The 19,910-nt window shown below is 33.3% G+C and overlaps 1 protein-coding gene across 10 annotated transcripts in view; it reads right to left on the bottom strand.

Annotated features, from left to right (window-relative positions):
* The window catches only part of LOC143244829 (rho family-interacting cell polarization regulator 2-like), a 110,090-nt gene that overhangs the window by 66,634 nt on the left and 23,546 nt on the right, over window positions 1-19,910 (bottom strand). For 6 of the 10 annotated variants that reach the window (XM_076490215.1, XM_076490211.1, XM_076490209.1 and 3 more), the window contains exons 2-3: window positions 11,472-11,678; window positions 6,018-6,159 (exon numbers count right to left, since the gene is read on the bottom strand). In XM_076490215.1, coding sequence (XP_076346330.1) covers window positions 6,018-6,159; window positions 11,472-11,678 — 349 coding nt within the window. Of the gene's footprint in view, window positions 1-6,017; window positions 6,160-11,471; window positions 11,679-13,330; window positions 13,413-14,146; window positions 14,282-19,910 lie in introns of those variants that run through there. The other 4 variants (XM_076490210.1, XM_076490217.1, XM_076490216.1 and 1 more) reach the window with 3 other exon arrangements.

Below are 19,910 nucleotides of genomic sequence, written 5' to 3'. Positions count from 1 at the left end.
CAAACCTGGCCAAATTCTACTAGCAGGATATTAATATTCTCTGTATTAGCAAAACAAAAATGGAAACCAAGAAGAGCAAAATACAGTGAATTAGTAAAACATAATTGGCAATGAGATACTAGAAATACTATTTGTGCGAGTGTAAAGTTGGTTGGTTGATTTAGTGTTTTATGGCACAAAAGCAGCTAGGCTATCTGCACCAAACATCTGGTAAAAAGTTAAAATTAAAGTATATTTAGTAAAATTCATAAAAGGAAATTAAGGTAAAGCAAAACAAAGTTTAAAAAAACAAACAGCATAAAACCAATGTCTACATCTAGTCTATAACGTTAAGAGAAAAACTACAATAATACAAGTTGTAAGGACTTTCTGTAGCATAATTGTAATTATCGTGACTCGATAGGATGACTAATAGGTAAGTACAAAAACACCATCAGTCACCTGAGGTTGACCTTTTCAGTCCTGGTTCTGAGTTATTTGACGTTACAGCCATTTTCAAAAAGTAATAAACGTTTTAAAAGACTTGTAGCAAAATCTTAATAATAACTTGCTAAGATGACTAAAGGTAGTTCAAACAGTAGCATTAGTCACCTGAAGTTGGCCTCTCCAGTCCTGGTTGAGTTAATGTTACAGCCATTTTCTCATTTGAAATCAAACTAGATGGACTTTGTTTCTTAAAAGGGAGGAGTCACATTAAGAAAGGTCTGATGTATAAATTAAAAAAAACAACTTACATGGCATTAAAATGATTAAAGGTGGACAGTGTCACCATAACCAATAACAATGTCTAATGTTATGGACAAACTTTGGGACAGAACGACTGCAAGAAAGTAAAATGTGGCTTATTGTGACCTGAGTATTACACAGATTACACAATGGTGCATCAGTCCTTGACAAAAGAAAACAATGAGTTAAAAAACTGTGACCAATGCATAGTCTAGTTAGAACAACTTCCTCTTTCCAATTCTTACGGAGGCAAAATGACCAAATACTAATATAGGGTTTTATTTGGAAAAGCGTGTTTTTGCGTTGCTCACTTCAAGCCAACTGCAAGCTGACACAAAGCAGAGACTTTAATACAGGACCATAAGTCCATATAAGGAACAGAAACAGTAGTGATAGTGCCAGAGCAAATAGATTTAGCTGCGGTGTCGGCAAGCTCGTTCCCACAAATACCAACATAGCTTGGTATCCAGAAAAACTGGATGGAAGTACATGTTAAACAGACATGGGCCAGTTGATTTTGAATATTGGTAAGAATAGGGTGTAAACTAATGTAAAGCAATTTCAGGGCCAGTAGAGAACTAAGCAAGTCAGTATAAATAGTGCAGTTTGAGCACTGCTTAGCTTCTATGTGATCCAAGACAAGAGAAATGGCTTACAGTTCAGCAGTGAACACAGAAGCTGTAGAGGGGATTCTGCACACAACCACCAAACCACAACAAACCATGGCAAAGCCCACACACTCAAATGATTTTAAACCATCTGTATAAATAGGAACGGAAGAATGGTTTGAAAGATGTTCAGCAAATAGCAGACAGTATTTCTAATTGTGAGTGTCTGCTTTTCTCAGATGACTTAAAGATAAGTCACATTTGGGGACTGTAAGAAGCCATGGTGGGATGGGCTGACCAGTGGATACAGCAATGCTATCCAAGGACAGACCAAATTCATCCAACTGCACCTGGATACAAAGGCCAAAAGGAGAAATGGAAGATCGTCTGTTATGAAAGGTATGGCCCACTAAGGAAAGAAAACACAACTCCAGGTGGGATGCTCTGGTAAGGAACAAAGTTTTGAAGCATATAGTAAAGACAGTTGTAAACAGCAGAGGTGCAAAGAAGGATCATGAGACTATGTATAAGCTCTGAAATGGGGAAGTGCAGAAAGCCCCAGTGCAGAGCTGAAGTCCTTGATAATGAATGGGGCCCAGCATCTTTAAGGCTGAGGGTGTGACAGAGCCACAGACCAGTGACCCATAGTTGAATTTCGATCGAGTAAGAGCACAACATATCTTTAGATAGAACATCGATCACTCCCAAAGTGGTAGAAGAAAGGACACGGAGGATGTTCAGTGCTCTTGTACATTTCACTTGTAGCTGCTTGATGTGTGGTATAAAGGTCAGCTTACAGTCAAAGATAAGCCCAAGAACTTTGTCTCAGGGATCACAGGCAGCACAACTTCATTGATACAGAGTTCAGGATCAGGATGAATACCCCTTTGGCTGCAAAAATGCATGCAAACGGTTTTAAAGAGAGAAGTTAAAGCTGTTTACAGTGGTCCACTTCAGCAAACGATTGAGGGCAGTCTGTAGCTCTATAGATGATATGTCTCTCCAGCCAACAGGTAGAGAGAACAAACAGTGATGGTACAACCAAAGGAAACACTGATGGTTATGGCTTCCGAGGATGTGTCGATTGGCAAAGACAGGGTAGGTACATGCTGATCAACAAACAGTGCCACCCCTCCATGCACTTGTCCATCACACACCCTGTCATTTCTGTACAAAGAAAACTCCCAAAAAGTGACTGTATCAGTAAGTTTCAGAAATGTTTCCTGTAAGAAAAGACATACAGGATGGTAGGAAGCAATCAGTTTTGATGTCATCCAGATTAGAACGTAAACCTAGACAGTTCCATTGTATCAAAGTAGCCATTTATTTACGCGTAGGTAAAGTGGGTGGAGAACCCTTCTATTTATAACCATACCTTTTTTACTTACTGCCCTTATTCGAGGGAGGTCTATCGACCCCCATGGATTCTGCCCTGGGTAAATTGGGCAGGTCTTTCCAATTGGAAGGGGATTCCAGTAAATGAAAATGTGAACAAATGATTGTTTTGCATCTTGAGATGGGAGAAGATGTAACCTAGGAAATGCCTGTACCCGGAACCAAAGGAAGTGGATCTTGGGATTTGTTGGAACTTATGTGGGGTAAGGGACAGAGATGGGTGTTGAAGTTGATTCAACTTTAACCATGAAGGTCAAATGACTTTTCATTTGGTATGGGAATGATTCCTTTGGAAGCAGAGAGAGATCTGTCTGCACTCCCATTGTAGTTGTGGAATGAAATGCAGCAGCATATGTCCAAGATGAAGTGGTGAGTAGCAATTTTCAAGCCTTAGGATAAGTAATACTATAAATTTTTCATCCAACCATTTAGGGCAAGAATGAAAGTAGGATGGGTGAGAGCAATGGCAATTGGATGCAATGAGGATCCGTTCCACACTTATAAGCATCATGATACTTGCTACCTTAAATAGTGCATGTCAAGAAACCACGACATGACGTCTTTGAGTGACCAAACCACTGACGCTGGAAACATATGAGAGGGTTTGGAATGTATGGTTGTACCCTGCAATTACGATAACCTGCCTCGATGATGGCAAGTGCATGTGGTGATGTAAATGTCAGAATGAGGATATTGGTTGACGTCGTAATTCCATCTTTGCCAGTGGAGATGCACCTCACTGCAGAAACTCCTTAAGTGGAGAAACCAGCAAGAATCTCTGACTTTGGAATGTTCTTCAAATCCCTCTTAACAATAACTCCTCGTGATGAATTCAAAGTAGCATGATGTGTAACCTCAATAGGTATATACCCAATTGCCTTTGAATGCAAGAGGAGTTCAGTGTTGAGATGTGGATGTTTCCACCAATATGTCACCAGATCGAAGCTTCTTTACTGACATTGGAGAGCCAGCAAGTCCCTCTAATTCCTTCTGAATGAAAAGGGAAACATTTGCCCTATAGGTTTGTCTGAAAGAGAACGTAGGATAAGGAAACGAGGTACAACAGGCATTACAGATGTTGAAGATTGCTGCTCAGAATTTTCAGGATGTGGTCATTTACCTATAGACTGTTTCTTCACTATTTTATTTAAGATTTTATTTGGAGGATGTATAATAAAAAAGGGAAATTTTGGTGCTCACTGACCCCACCCACCAACGAGGGGACACACTACAATGTCAAACAAGGACACTGCAGCAATGCCAGGGTTTTGTGAGCACTATATCCAAACACCAGCCTCAGATACAATGTCCACAACACCTGCTGAGAACATCCAACACTGGTACTTGATTGACACTAGCCCAAGTAGACCAACCAACTGACCCAAGTGGGACAACTCCAAGGCTGCCTGTCTACAGGAATTAAAGGCCAAAGTGGTGTGTTAGGGTTGGATTCCTCAACTACCAGGATCCTCTCCTTCTCTTTACAGGTCACCGTGCACGGCAAATACGTGGGTAGATGTTTATATCCCAGAGGAGGTAAACTGAAGGAACAGCACCTTTCCTGAGAGGTCTCCTCACCATGTACAGGAATCCACACCGAGGTGAGAGTGTAAAGTACAAAAAAATTAGTTTTATGTGGTTTCATTTTTATAGGCTTTCCACTTAAATTAAGTTTTATATTATGTTTTAGTAGTTGAACATGAATAATTCAAATACACACACACAGGTTGCATCTTTACAATCTTAAACATTTAATCTTATTGCTATATGACAAGTACTTTAATATTTTGAATGCATTCATTATATATGATGTTTTTGTTGTTTCACATAAAAGTAGCATCACTAGCCAGAACTCTACTACAAACTATTGCATTTAGAATTAGAAAGCTGTAATTCTACCATAGAGAAAATATTTCTGATAGGTACTTCCCTCCATTCACAAGATTAGCCATTATCATCCAAGTGCTGCCCCCTGTAGGCAATTTTTCTTTATGCCTGTCACAAGCCTTCTGCTCCCCTACTTTTTTATTTTATTGGAATTGAATGATTTCAAAAGATCTCATGTATATCATCATGTTTCACTTCTCCCCCAATATGTACATGACTCTCATGGCACATGTGACTCTCTAAGACACACTTCTGCCAAATTATCACTTAAAGATTTGGCAAAAGGTGGAAGAATTGAAAAAAAGTGGAAGGAAATGGTGAGAAATGAGAGAGAAGAGAAATACCTCTCATGATTGGAGCAAGGGAATGATAAAACCATGTATGTAAATCCAGAGCTGAAGATGTCCCCAGTAAACACCTCAGGATTTTGATGGAGAGCCTCAGAGAGGAAATGTGAGGAACTGTAAGAGAGTTATGATGGTAAGTCAAAAGAAGGAAAATTGAACATGGGTCAGACGTATAGAAATTTGTGGCCTGCATTCCAAACAGGCAAAATGCAATACTTACGGATTCAGAAAAGGATAGTCTCTATGTTTATATGCAATAGCAAACTGATCCAAAGCCTTCGGGGTGAGGCATACTAACCCCATCACTGAATTGATCAGCATGTTCCTGAATGTCCAGGGAGAAGGGAAAAGCAAATAGGATCAGATGATAATTGTAATAGTGGATATAACTGTTTTATCTCATATCTGTTTAAATATTATCGTTATTGTAATAAATGCTAAATGCTATTTTGTATTTTAACTCTGTTTTGAAAATAGTGATGAATAAAGAAATTAATGTGGACAATCATTGCATCATAGGAAAAGTCAAGTAAATTGAACAAAATTCTTAAAAATAGTGACTTGTACAAAGGAAAATATAGCAAGTACTTCTGTACGTGAAAAATGCTTAAAACAAAATTAAGGATACATTTAAATGTTCTGTATTAATACCTATACATTTAAGGGAACAAAAAAAATGAACTATTAATCAAAGATTCAAAGCAAGCAAATATATTGTTCAGCCATTACAAATGATGTATGTTACCTCAGTGAAAGTGAATGTTAAAGTTCTTTTAATGACATACCATGCCTAAAATGTATGTACATATTTCCAACATCACTAATATAAAACAAAGAATCATACAGAAAAGCTGTTTGTTTAAATATTTGAAATGATGCACCAAGTGTGTAATATACAACTAAAACTGTAGACAGGGTGTGTCCAAAAGTAATCACAAACTGCTGAAATCAGTAATTTAGAAGCACTGATAAACCAGGGAGATCTCAATATCAGAGTTACAAAATATGTAAAAAGAGATATAGAATGAAAAAGCACTATTAGCTTTTATTATACCTGAGTCCATTATTCACTGCCTGAAGAATAGATAAAGTTCGTTCTAGGCGAGGAACTCTGGGTCGCTTGCTTGACCAAGTAGATGAAACTTGTAATGGTCGTTGTATTGTATTAGGGCTGCAATGGTGACCTAATACAGAACCTCAAGAACAATGAGAGCATTTTATTTCACCAAAAAAAAAAAAAAAGTTCATTTTCTCAATTAGGAAAGATTAATTAATACAACTTTTATATTACATGTGTGCACTATTTCTCCATTGTGAACTTTATACATATAGACAGTTATACTTGTGTTACTCTTTTTTGGTATTCTAAAGTCAAGTTACAATTAGCATTTAATAACTCATGGTTTGAAAATATTGGAGAAGCCATATGAACCCACCATATTTACAGATTTAATAACTAGTAACTATTATTATCAAATAAATATCCATAAGATTTGAATATATCAGTTAAAAAAAGTTATTGTAGTTGATCTTCATTAAGTGTTTTATTTTAACATGGACAATTAATTTAAAACTGCTTTTCAAATGAAATAGTTTGAGTGTTTACGTATCAAGATGCAAACCTGATAGTTGTATAAAATTGCTATTGACTGTTGAATGTGTAATTACATTCAAATAGGTAGTTTTAAAAAGACTTTATATATTATAAACTTCTTTACATCTAACGTTTTAAAATTTAAATTAACAAGCTTGAAAAATTATTTCACTTCTAAATGTAGGCAGCTAATATACTTGTTTTGTCCCAATATGTACAACTAAGAATGCAAAACTATAAAAACATTGAGAGTTAAAGACTAGAATAAAACTTAGTATATTAAAGCATTTATTAATGAATATTTATCTGGAAATTCAGATAAATTGTTGCAGTCATTAAGACTCAACATGAGTCTTTAAAGAAGAAAGTTTTGTTTTGTTTTGTTAAATCAAACCCAGCTGTTGCTATTCATTTTTTCTCAGATGTTACTGTTAGATCTAATGATAAAATATAGTTAGTAAGCACACTTGCTATACGATTAAATGTTTTTGTAACAACTATTTAAATCAATGATGTTTCTTCCATTTGGATTTAAAAAAAACAACTAAATACAGGGAGGCCCAAAATTATTTTCTATTCTAAAATTTAATGATGAAATAAGTAAAGAATTATTAGTATGCCATTTTCAATATCTTGTAACCAAACAAACAGTTCTTACTGACATTTCAGTATATTTCTACATATGCTCCATTTATGGCCTTCAGCATGTCTAATATTTGATTTGAATCCACATTTGTTGCAACATGTCCAAGTTTCAAAACAGTTTTAGTTGTATGCATCTTAGTTATATTTATAAAATTTAAGTATTTGTAATAATCTTTAGGTCACAGGATTTTCTTTGAACACAGAATGAGTTGGTAAGTTTTTTTTTTTTTTATTATTATTAAGAGTGATATACATTAAGATAAACTTGACAACGTTTTTCAAAACATGCTTACAATTTTACATAGGAATTATCTGCTATGTCATAATTCTTAATTTGGTTGTACAAACAAATACTCTCTATTAAGTATTCTGGAAAGAAATCATGTGTTTTATTCCACTAGTATATTTTAATCATTTTTGTTGCCTACAAAATTACTGTATTTTAAGTTTTGTTTACACCTAACAAGTGATGATTATTAATATAAAAATGTACTCAATAGAATCATGAGAACCAAAAATGTATTTTATAATCATAACTTCTGACATTTTACCAACTAAATAATGAAACTTTCCAAAAAAAGAAAATGTGGCTCATTGATGTGTAAACTACTGATAACTTGAGAAAGAATCAATACATGAAGAATTCTAAGAATATTCATCCATATTTTAAGTTTTATTTCACATTTAACTCCATCATGAAAACCTACAATACATGAGCTTAAATGTAAAAAACACATTCAACATCTTAAAGCATTGTTATTCAGTAATACTTGCAAAACAGTTTCAATAAAAAAAGTCAAAGTAGGTATATAATGAACATCCAACTTCTTTGTCAAAACTAAAAGCTTGTAAAATTAAAATTTAAAATTCAGAAAGTTTTGTTTAATATTAAATAACACCCACGTTTTTAACTTTTCTTTCTATTCTGTAATAGTAATGGAATGCTGATGTACATTTTTATGTTAATAAAAAAGCTACAGTATGATTTATTTACTAATAATAAAGCAGTTAAACTTCTAAAAATAGAGCATTAAGTCTAGTTTTTAAGACTTCAAAATAGTGGTTAATACACCAATTTTCCAGGATTGTAGGTAGATGATACTTTTAAGTTGTAAACTACCATGGTGGTTCTACAATCATACTACTAGTTCATGTTTACTGAAACAATGTTCTACATTCAATCAAGGTAGTATTCACATACTCTATTTTTCATTTTTAAAACATTACTTTATCATTTTATCATCATTTTTATCATTATTTCATCAACTGATATATCAGTTATTTTTCCCTTTAATCATGAACTTATGAAGTAAAAAATGAATATGAACGGCAAATTTGTGAATTTTTAATTTTTTGTAGCATTATTCTTGAATACCTACAATAAACATCAATGTTAGTCAGGTTAGTCTAAATGCTTTGTTTTATCATAGAATAAAGAACTTATTCTAATAAAATGCATTCTGTAAAAATGATAAATCATATGCTTTATAAAGATTAATAACATGTATATGTTATGCTAGTATGATGGAACATTAAGTAATATTAAATAAACATTACTGATAAGTATTCTACACAGTTAAGTTGCAGTGCCTCATTTTTAAAAATGGAATGATATAAAATAACTAATATAAGGATTGTAGCCATTCCTTAATATTAGTTAAACATGTAGCATGGATGAAATTCTCTAAACTTACATGCTCCTATTTTGTGCAGTAGCTGAAGTACAGTAATAACAAATGCTCATTGCAACAAATACAAATTATAGTTTTTGCATCTAATATATCAGCATGAGTCTTTAAAGCAGAAAGTTTTTTTTTTTTTTTTTTAAATCAAACTCAGCTGTTGCTATTCATTTTTTCTCAGATGTTACTGTTATTAATGATAAAATATAGTTAGTAAGCACACTTGCTATATGATTAAATGTTTTTGTAACAACTATTTAAATCAATGATTTTTCTTCCATTTGGATTTAAAAAAAAAACTAAATACAGGGAGGCCCAAAATTATTTTCTATTCTAAAATTTAATGATGAAATAAGTAAAGAATTATTAGTATGCCATTTTCAATATCTTGTAACCAAACAAACAGTTCTTACTGACATTTCAGTATATTTCTATATATGCTCCATTTATGGCCTTCAGCATATCTAATATTTGATTTGAATCCACATTTGTTGCAACATGTCCATGGCTACAGTGGCAATGGCATCTGTGATCCTAGTCTTTAACTCTGTCAGGTTTGGCATAGGTGTAATACACGAGGTCCTTAAAATACCCCCAAAGAAAGAAGTTTCCTGGCATGATATTACACAAATGCAGAGGCTACAGAAATGGACCATCCCAACCAACTTATTATTTCATAAGTGTCTGATCGAGGAAGTAGCTAACCAACAAATGTCAATGAGGTAGACCACCATCCCACCATCCTGTTGATAGATTATAATTGTAATAGCATGTAAAGGTATGCTTTTTGGTAAAGAGTGCTCTCAGTAAAAAAAAACTAACAAACTTGTCATACATGACATCATACTACACATTAACCCTGCACAATGCACAATTTTAATGGTATCACAGGGTTTTCCAAGTCCCAAAGGTAGATACTATGACAAACAACTTTACCTAAGGTATTAAATATAGTTTCATTTTTAAACAGTACATGAGTTAGAAAAGTGTTTTATCTATGTAGTCAAAGAGGTTCACTTCAAATGTCTTGCTCCATGGCCTATTATCTGGTTGCAGCATTTGCATCAACGGAAGTTTATAGGTATACAAATAGTCTTTTGCAAATGAAATGAAGTAGGGATGTTTTTGGCATCTTATGTTCTCAAGAAATATGCAAAAGTAATTTTATTTAGCTACATTGAAACAATTTGTGTACTTGTCCGACATACCTATCCTTCACAGAAGGCCTTCCAGCTCCCAATCACTAAAACACTGCCCATCTCAAAGAGCTTCTTACAATCACTCCCAAATAGGTGTTTTTCTTCAATTAGAGATGCCAATATAATTAATGTGGAAAACTGCATGGTTGTATTTCTTTAATTAATTAATTATTAAATTTTAAAATAGGAAAGATAATTTAGACCACCCTGTACATTTTAAGTAAGAAAATATTTTATGCTGCTTTTTTTGCATTTTTCAAAATGGATACTGTGGCCATTTGGCTAAAAGCTGATTAGTTAAATTTAACATAAATTAAGACATTGTGTTGCTGTTAATACATCAGAAATATAATAATCTTGTATCTAATATTAAAAAACAACAAACTTAAGTAAATATTTTATTTGAATAGTAGTATTACTGAAACAAAGTTAAAAATGGGAATCAACTGCCTTACCCAAGTTATAAAACTTTACTGGAAGTTTCAAAAGAAACTTTCATAACAGGACACACTTTCATTGAGACAATTACAGGATTATTGATTTATAGAAGTTGTAGAAAACCAGAAAGATTGAGGAATCTTATCACTGGCATAGTTAAAACTGCTTTTAATTTAACCTTCTATAATTATACAAAAATTAGACTTTACTCATGTACATTCAGATAACCTTTCTCTGTTGTTGAGACATAGATTCATGCTTAAAAGATTCAGGGTTATACCTATAATTTTTAGTGTGATATCAATCATGGTTCTGTAATTTTAAGACACCAGTACTATGATGTCAATCATGTCCATGCTAACTGGTTATTGTAAGGTTGTGCACACATGAACACACTATTCTTTTTACACAGGTAAAGGTTACATAACATTTTACTGCAACCTTTGGTCTTTTGTCTAAACCTTGTATATATATATATATATAAACCTTGGATAAAGAGAACTAGAGAGAGGTAGCCTATTCAAACATGTAATACAGATATCTGTATAAAATTACTTGGGACATAACTTAGAAATGTATGTAATCAAATGGTTAAAGTACATCAGCTAATGGACATATGGGACACCAAGGTATGACTATCTGACTATAAAAAACAAATTTTCATGGCACTCTAAATTTTAAGCTCTTGGTTTTTGTCTCTTGACTTTCAGCAAAAAGTGCAATCTCTGTAAGACCTCTGTTTCTTCATAAAATAATTACCTTACTCACAAATTAAATATAAACAGTGTAAATATCATTACTGGTTTAGTAGCTTCAATCTTCTATACATACAGTAAAATGCTATTTTGGCATTAATTACATTAATGCCATAATGAGAGAAGAGTGCCTACACTGACAAGTGCTTTAATTGCTCTTCCTTCTGCCATTTGCTATCCAAAAAGTATACATACCATAAGAAAGGGTGCTACTATTACTGCTGCTTCTACCACTTATGCTGCTTCCATCTGTATACGACCCTGTAGGTGTTTCACCTGAAGATACTGGTTGATGATGAGAAGAATATCCTATTGTTGACCTACTGTAGGACAACTCTCCTGGTGTAGGATCAGAAGAGTGTCGTGTTTTAAGATGCTCACTTATGGGCATCCCACAAAAACCTAATATCAAAAACAAATGGTATAATTGCATTTGTTCTACACAAAAGTGGTAGAAACATTAAATGTTTCACAAAAAACTCAGATACCTGCTGCACAAGGAAAACCAAAAATGCTGAATTAATTTTATGTAAATTTTCAATGATTCTTTCAAGAAAATAGTTTTCTATCAAAGAATAAAATGATGAAAACATGTGAAATATCAAATTCTACTTTCATTTTGTTATAGTTTTACCAGTCATTTATTACTATTGTTTAGTTCAACTATGAATTTTAGTTATATTAGAACACTAATTCACTTTTTAGCAAGATAATGTTGATTTTGAATACACATGTATAATAAAACTGACAAGCTTCCCTAGCAGTGATGTACAGATATTAATGTCCTGAGAGACTGTATATTTTAGATAATAGTCAGTCACATAAGATGCAATTTCATGGTCTAATCATTAAATGAAAACCCTTTCTTGATCTTAATGAATTACTTCATATTATTAGAACTATTACTAGTTATTGCTCAATATTATCAATAGAGAAATGGTTTAGTATTAGAAAATACAATTTGTTTTCAGAAAGAGATTTATTCCTTATTCTGGTTCTTTTTTGTAATTCCTTTAGTACTGAAATTAATAACAACCAGGTTTATATTGTACTGTTTACAATTTGTATCTAGTTGTGGCCAGGAGTGAGTTTACTTTTTTTTTTTGAAAGCAAAAAAACTATTTGTTGGAAAGTTATGTTTTGGATGACTTATTTTTTAAGAAAAAGTGTTTGTTTGTCTCTACTTGAAGGATGTTTTGATTCTGTCCTTTACACATTTCCTAATTGGAAAAGCTACTACATCAATGTACTTACTTCATTAATTATATTTGCAACTAAATGGGTATTTGAAAAGTAATTTTGTGAAACCTAGGAGCTGTGCCATGTGTTAACTAGAAAATTATGACATTTCATTAATGATTAAAAGATGATTTCAGCAAATACCCATGTAATACCTGTATTATAAAATGCAAGAAATGTTTTTATTTTGAGATTATCTAGTTAAGAATACTGCTAGAAATCTAAAGAAAGAAATTAATTGCAGCTCGAAGTTCAATTTTAAATTTAAACATTAAGTGGTTGTTGTTAGAGGTATAAAAGTATAAATTTAAAGTTGTTTAATTTCTATAAATCCTTTCAATAGGTTTTTGAAGGCTTCGTGAAAATGGAGAGATAATATTCACAAACTTAAGAAAATGGGCATTTTCTTACATCTGCAAGACATCTGGCTGATCATTATTCTTTAGAGTAACTTTTAGTCCATGCTACAACAGTGAAAAGTGAAATGAGTAAAGTATACCAGTTAAAACATGTTTTTTAAATCTCTAATATTTTTAAAACATTTTATTTACAAGCCTGGTTTAATCTGATTTCAGATAAGGCACAAAGGAAACTTTTAGTTTCATTTCCCTACTACATACAATAATTTTAATACATAACAGTTAACTTTAGTCACATATCACCTGGAGCACTGCCTTGCAACTTTAGAATTTTGTCCCCCCAATGAGAAAAAAAAGCAAAAACAAACCTCAATATTTATTACTTTGAAGTTTCAGGTAAGTAATGAAAAATAATATGTTTGTTTATTTTATACATGGCAGTGAAAGAATTAACACCTTTCATTAGAGAATATCTGTTATGTTTCCCAGAAACAATCCTTGGAGGTGATGTACATGTTAACATTCTCTGTCAGTGAAGTACAGTAAAAAAGAGCATTTATACATGGCTAACTTCACTACTATACCAAAATAAAGACAGAAATTGAAAACTGATGTGCATAATATTCACTTAGTTATGTGCACAGTAGAAACACTTAAAAGTTTTAAGCATTTCAATATTAAGAAGTTTTCACAGAGGTTTAAATAACTACAAAAAGCAAACTATATTCACATTATTATTCATTTTGCTCTTAACCCCATGTCTTGAAGCTACTGGAGGACTTTCTGATACTGTATTTTAATGTTTAAAATATTTTTTTACAATTATATACATATGAAATTTCAAAAATGAAAAATAATTTTGTGTTATAGTAAATTAGAGAAAAATAGGTAAAATAAATCAAACATACATTGAAACATAATTTAATGTTTCTTTTTATTTTAAAAATTTCAACTGTGTATATACTTCATTAAATGCATGTGAAATTACTTTTCAGTTATGAGTTTGATAATTTCTATGTAAAGTTATGGTTAAAGCTATTGGAAAAACTTGCATTAAAAAAATGGGCATTTCTTAATGAATGTTGGAGACTCAACAGTTGTAAAACACACAGAATCTTTAGAATAATACTTTCTACAACACTAAAAGGCTTAACATTTTCTTTCAAAACTTTAAAAGTCTTATTTTTGTTTACAATTCATTACCGATACATTTCTAAATTAAATTACTCAAGGTTAATGTGTACAAGCCCACAATTATATAGATTCTATTACACATTATATATAACATTCACTGATGATGCAGGAAGGAGTTGCATATCAACGGCGCTTGGCTATATTTTACAGTACGAGATTGAAAGTATAAGACGCTTTCGTTCTGCCAAATAGATAAAGCAGGTGGCATGTCCACCGGAAAACTAAAATAATTTACAGTTTCTGATAAAGCAAATATGTAAAAATTGGGGTGCAGTTCAGACGCCTCTGACATTTAAGAATGTTAACAATGCAGTAAATTATAATTAGCACGAGCAGCAGCTTTTTTTTATAGCCTTGTGTACTTGTACTCGAACATTATTTTGTGATGACGTAATGAAATGTTTTTTTTCCTTGCACTCAAGTTTCAGTACTTGATAAACAGGTTATGCTACTAATTCTTTCGCTCATTACTGTAGATGTGGGTGTGGTCTAAAGGCTCAAGTAAGAATAATGCAGTCAAAAGCAACTAAACTGCAAAAAAACTTGTTCATTTTTCGTTCTCGTAGGTGGGTGTGGTAAACACATGGAAGTTACATTAAGCTTAAACCGTATTTCAACCATTTGTGTGAAGGACAATATGTCTAGTTAGTCCTTTTAGCTATTATATACCACAATATTTGACTGCAAACTGTATATGTTGTTAGTATATTTAAGTCGCTTAGTAATATAAAAAGTTTAATTTAAACACACAAAATTTCCCAACAATATCCGATTCCACGACGACAACGTAAAAATGGAAAATTGTTTTATTCTAGTTTTATGTACTGCAGAATAGAAACAAGTTTGGTGTTTTACTAAATATAGCATAGTACTTCGGTAATTTTTCAGTAGATATCTTATTTTAAAATTTATAGTAAGATAAACAATTCACTGATAACAGGAAGTACGTAAAACAATGCAGTTCATAGAGGGGGAGATGTTTGTAACGTTTCAATTATTTATTGTGCATTAAAGTTTTTATTTAAGGTAGAAAAAGTGGCAAATCATTAACAGCAGAACAAGTTAAATATTCAGATAAATATAAAATTACCTAATAACCATAAAATTAAATATTTAACAACGGATATCTAAGACAACCAGAACAACTGTGACTTTTAGTAGCAAAATATGGTTTGTTTGCAGAAGGCTACATATAATGGGCTATCTGTGCTTAGCCCACCACGCGTATCGAAAACCGGTTCCTAGCGTTGTAAACAAATTATGGTCCCCATGATATAGATAGTATCCTAAACTATATTCGTTAATGTGGCAACATAACGAAATCCCATTTCTGTATCTGTTTTAACATCCATCACCCATAGTTGGCTGGCTCGATTACCGTGAATTTTAGTAATAATAACGCGAGATAAAAGCCCCTGAAATAGGACATTTCAACTTTTTATAAGACTCATCTTGAATTACTTAGTTTATTATTTTGCTTAAAGTATTTTTTGTATGGTAACTGCAGATTGTTAGGCGGTGTAAAAGTACTATTATGTTTTAATTCTTACTCAATAAAGAGGATAAAAACATCCTCAAATTAGGGTAAATTTTCTCTGCTTTTTTTTAACACATTTGTGGATTAGAATGTAAAGATACGAGTACCAAGCCAGTTAAATGAGTCAATTCTTACATCCCATAAAGCAGGGTTTTAAGATAGCATCTGTCATTTTGGACTTAATAACAAAAAAAAAAAAGTAGATTGGTTTGGTGTTTTATGGCGCAAGTAGCCTAGTTGCTTGCGCCAAAGACAGTAGAAAGATTACCTAATATTGTCTTTCATGTAATTTTTGCTTACTTAAAGGGTACCAATAGCTAGTGTATTCATTCACTTTTTTTTTTTATTGCGGCATTCCCACAAATTCCGATAAACTTATTACAAAACTACTTTTTCAATTTATGCATTTCCTCTTTTACGTGAACTATAAACTAAACACTTTAATATCCCCCTACAAAGTAAAAGAATGTTAATTAAACTCGCTAAGTAATCATTTGAAAAAACCAAAAACTTATGTTAACAGTTGCTTTTGGTTTGTTTTCACCAAATAGTTCCTTAGTTGTACCAACGCTTTAACTGCTAGTGGTGTTATCAGATGCCCAAGTTAAAAAAGCTGGGACATATCTTTCTACACATCTATTGTAACAGCTTTGAAATAAATTATAACCTGTCTAAGGAGGAATCGAGTAAAATTTCCGGCTTAAGCGGGTTTTTAGGTTTAGACATGCATTTCCTTAATTATATACATTTTTTTTTTTTCAGCGGAACGTTACACTTGCTTGACTCAAGGGAAGTCAGACGCTTGTGAAGAAAAAGTTATTACACTGTTTATGCTATATTTATTACAACAAGAACAAACATAGGACATTCAAAATATACACAAATACACAAAATTTTAATCAAATTTATTTGAAGAAAGTGTCCAGTTTCAACTCTTTCGTTTCTTTTTAATGGACTTTCTCATGCGGTTAAAAGAGAACACCATTTCTACGGCCTTTTCATGAAGTTCAATCTCCTCCCTTCCGTTTTCCATACAATTTCATAGTGTTAATAACTTAACACTTCCGATGAAGTAGGAATTTCTATTTCCTCACTATTTTTTCCATTTTGTTCATCTACTGAATCTCTTACAGTTACCATTTTGAGATTCTATTATAGATTTTAAATCAATTTCATCAGTTTCTGTTAAAACATCGTCAACGTTCAGAAAACTTTCCGCGTTCACAGAATCATCTACATCAATCCTCTCGATCAGTTTGGATTTCTATAGAATCGTCAGAAAGAATTTTAAAAAATGAGGGTATTAAGTAAATTTTCCGTAAATTTTAAAATTAGGGAAGATACATTATTATTAGAATTATTTAAAGAGTAGAATTTTGCGCTTACACGACAAATATATTTCAATAAATCATGAATTAATATAACAGCAAAAATGACGACAGAAAAAAGACGGACATTTTGTTACAGTAAGTATTGGTTAAATATATTCTGGGAATTTATTAATATTTACACAAATTATTAATTAAATAAGAAATTAATATTTAACTAAAAACATGTTTTCCGCCTCACTCAGGTTCCAATCCGGCTTAGACAGATTTTACTGTAGTTTAAATTCCAATAACATTGTTATTTCCTAAATAACCTTATGTTTATTGTATTTCAAAGAAAGAAAGAAACAACCAAAACACTCGTCTAAGACAAATATCACCACTCCAGTGGTACAGCACTATGTCTGCGGAATCACACAATTTGAAATGGGGTTTCTATAAAAGTGGTTGGTAGAGCATAGATAACCGATCACGTAGCTTTGTGCTTAATTCGAAACAAAGAAAAATCTCAGTCCCTGAGGCTGCTTAATGGCAGGTTAGGTTAAGAAAACAAATGCTATTTGTGAGGCGATTCTTCAAGTAGAAATCGTATATTTCTAGCGGTGCGAGTCCACAGACATACGGCTTTGCCACTGGGTTCCCGACATATGAAATTCACACTGAAGGGCAGAAAGACTCGAACAATTTAATACTTTTACGGTTTCCAATAGCAACAAGATAAAAAAGGAAAAAGGACAATCCAGTTTTAATGGGACGTCTATTAACACTAACAATGATCCACAGGAATATGTGCAGAAAACAGAAATTCCGTTAATGTAAGCAGTTTTAAGATGTTTCATAAATTAAAAATTTATAACGCTTGATATCACAATTATAATGAGCAGTTGTGAAACGTCATTGTCAACTATCATAGTGAGCTACAGTGAATTTCAGTGTAGTTAAGTAAAAAAAGAAACTTTAGAGTTTGATAATTCAAAAACATTTTTAAATCTTAACATATCGTAATCATACAAGATTGATGTCATCGCAAATTAAACTTCAACAGCTCACTGTATTTCGTCGTGATTTGCAAAAAATTCCTGGTAGAATAATTTAATCGCCAAACCAAGTTGCTTTCATTGTCGAAAAAAAACAACAAAAAAAAAACGTTTAAATATATGGACTAGTCTGAACGATTGTTTCCAAAGGTTGAAAAGTAGAGTAGCATCTATGATGCACACAGACTTTGGAACTGGTGGTAGAAGATATGCTGGTTGTGAATTTTATCCAAGAGTCCTTCTGGCTTTGACGTTTCACCCACAGAGCATGGGCATGGGTCAGCTGGAAAGCAATGAGGTTCGAGAGTGTGAATTACCTACGAAAATCATCCCAGGCCGTTTTTGAGCCTTTCGTGTCATGTGGCAGGCTAGATTACACCACGGACGAGAATATCGTGGAGAAGGTGTCGAGGTTTTAGGAACATATTGAACAGCTGCCTGTATAATACAGTCAATTACTGCTGCCACATAGTCGCCTATTGATGGCTTACAGATAATAGCAGGATCGAGTTCTGCAAGAGTGGTGAAAAAGGACCATTTGGCTTGATGCAGCTTCCACCAGGGCACGCGGGTTGGATGGCATCAACCATGGCCAGTCTCTGTCAATTTTACAGAAAAATGATTACTGCCTTGTGGGTTACGGTCAACCATCCTTGAAAAGTGGGAGAACTGTGAAGGGGAGCAAACTGAGAGATCATTAGCAGAAAAAGACTGGTTAGGTGATGGAAATAAGTATAAGAACCATTATTGAAAAGCAAAAGGTTGCGATCTGAGAGCAAACACTTTACAGAGCGATCTCTCATCAATATTAGTATCTCCTCAGAGGAGATGATGTCCATTAAAGTCCCCCAGAATTAATAAGGGAGACAATTGTTCAATAAGAGTATCAATGTCTGATTGATCATAGGTCTCTTCAGGGAACTGGCAGAGAGGACAAATAGTGACAGTACGACCAAAGGAAACACAGATGGCTGTAGCTTCCAAGAGTGTTTCGAGTGGCAAAGACAGGGTGGGCATATGCTGATTAACCAACAGTGGCACCCCTGCATAAATTCATCCATCACGCAGCCTGTCATTTCTGTACAAAGAAAGCCGCCGAAAGATGATTATCAGCAGATTTGAGAAATGTTTCCTGTAAGGAAAGACGTACAGGATGGTAGAAAGCAATAAGTGCTTTGATGTCATCCAGATTAAAAAGTAAACCTCGACAGTGCCATTGTATCAAGGTAGCCATTTTTATTGATGTGAAGGCAAATTGGGTGGAGAACCTTTGTTTTCGACCACGTCTTTTTTCTGCATTTTCTTTTTTCGAGGGAGATCTATTGACCTCCATGGATCCTGCTCTGGGTCGATTGGGCAAGTTTTTTTCGTTGGAAGAGGATACCAGCGACTGAGGGCATGAAAATGGTTGTTTTACATCTTTGGATACGAGAAGATGTACCCGAGGAAATGCTCGTACCCAAAACCAAAGGAAGTTGATCTTGGGGCTTGTTAGAATTGATGTTAAGGACATAGATGGTTCTTGATGTTGATTCATCAACTTTTTTAACCATGGATGTCAAAAGACGTTTGATACGGTTTGATAACAATTCTTTTGGAGACAGAGACATCCGTCTGCACTCCCACTATAGTAGTTGGACGAAGTGCAGCAGCATACGTCCGAGATAAAGTGGTGGGTAAATATTCGAGCCTCAAAGTAAGTAATGTTTTGAATAGTCTTTAAACGCTGCATCTCTTTTCTCCTAACAATTTAGGGCAAGAACGAAGGTAGGACAAGTAAGAGCCATTGCAATTGACGCAATCTGGGTTAGTTTCATACTCATAAGCATTGTGGTCCTTGCCCTCAAGACAAGCACACATCAAGGAACCACGACATGATGTCTTCGAGTGACCGAACTGCTTATATTGGAAACATTTGAGAGGGTTAGGAATGTATGGCC

Source organism: Tachypleus tridentatus, chromosome 2 (genome assembly GCF_004210375.1).
Source record: "Tachypleus tridentatus isolate NWPU-2018 chromosome 2, ASM421037v1, whole genome shotgun sequence".
In the NCBI taxonomy this organism is placed as follows: domain Eukaryota; kingdom Metazoa; phylum Arthropoda; class Merostomata; order Xiphosura; family Limulidae; genus Tachypleus; species Tachypleus tridentatus.
Note: the sequence above shows the minus strand (reverse complement) of the source record. Positions and strands in the feature narration are given on the sequence as shown.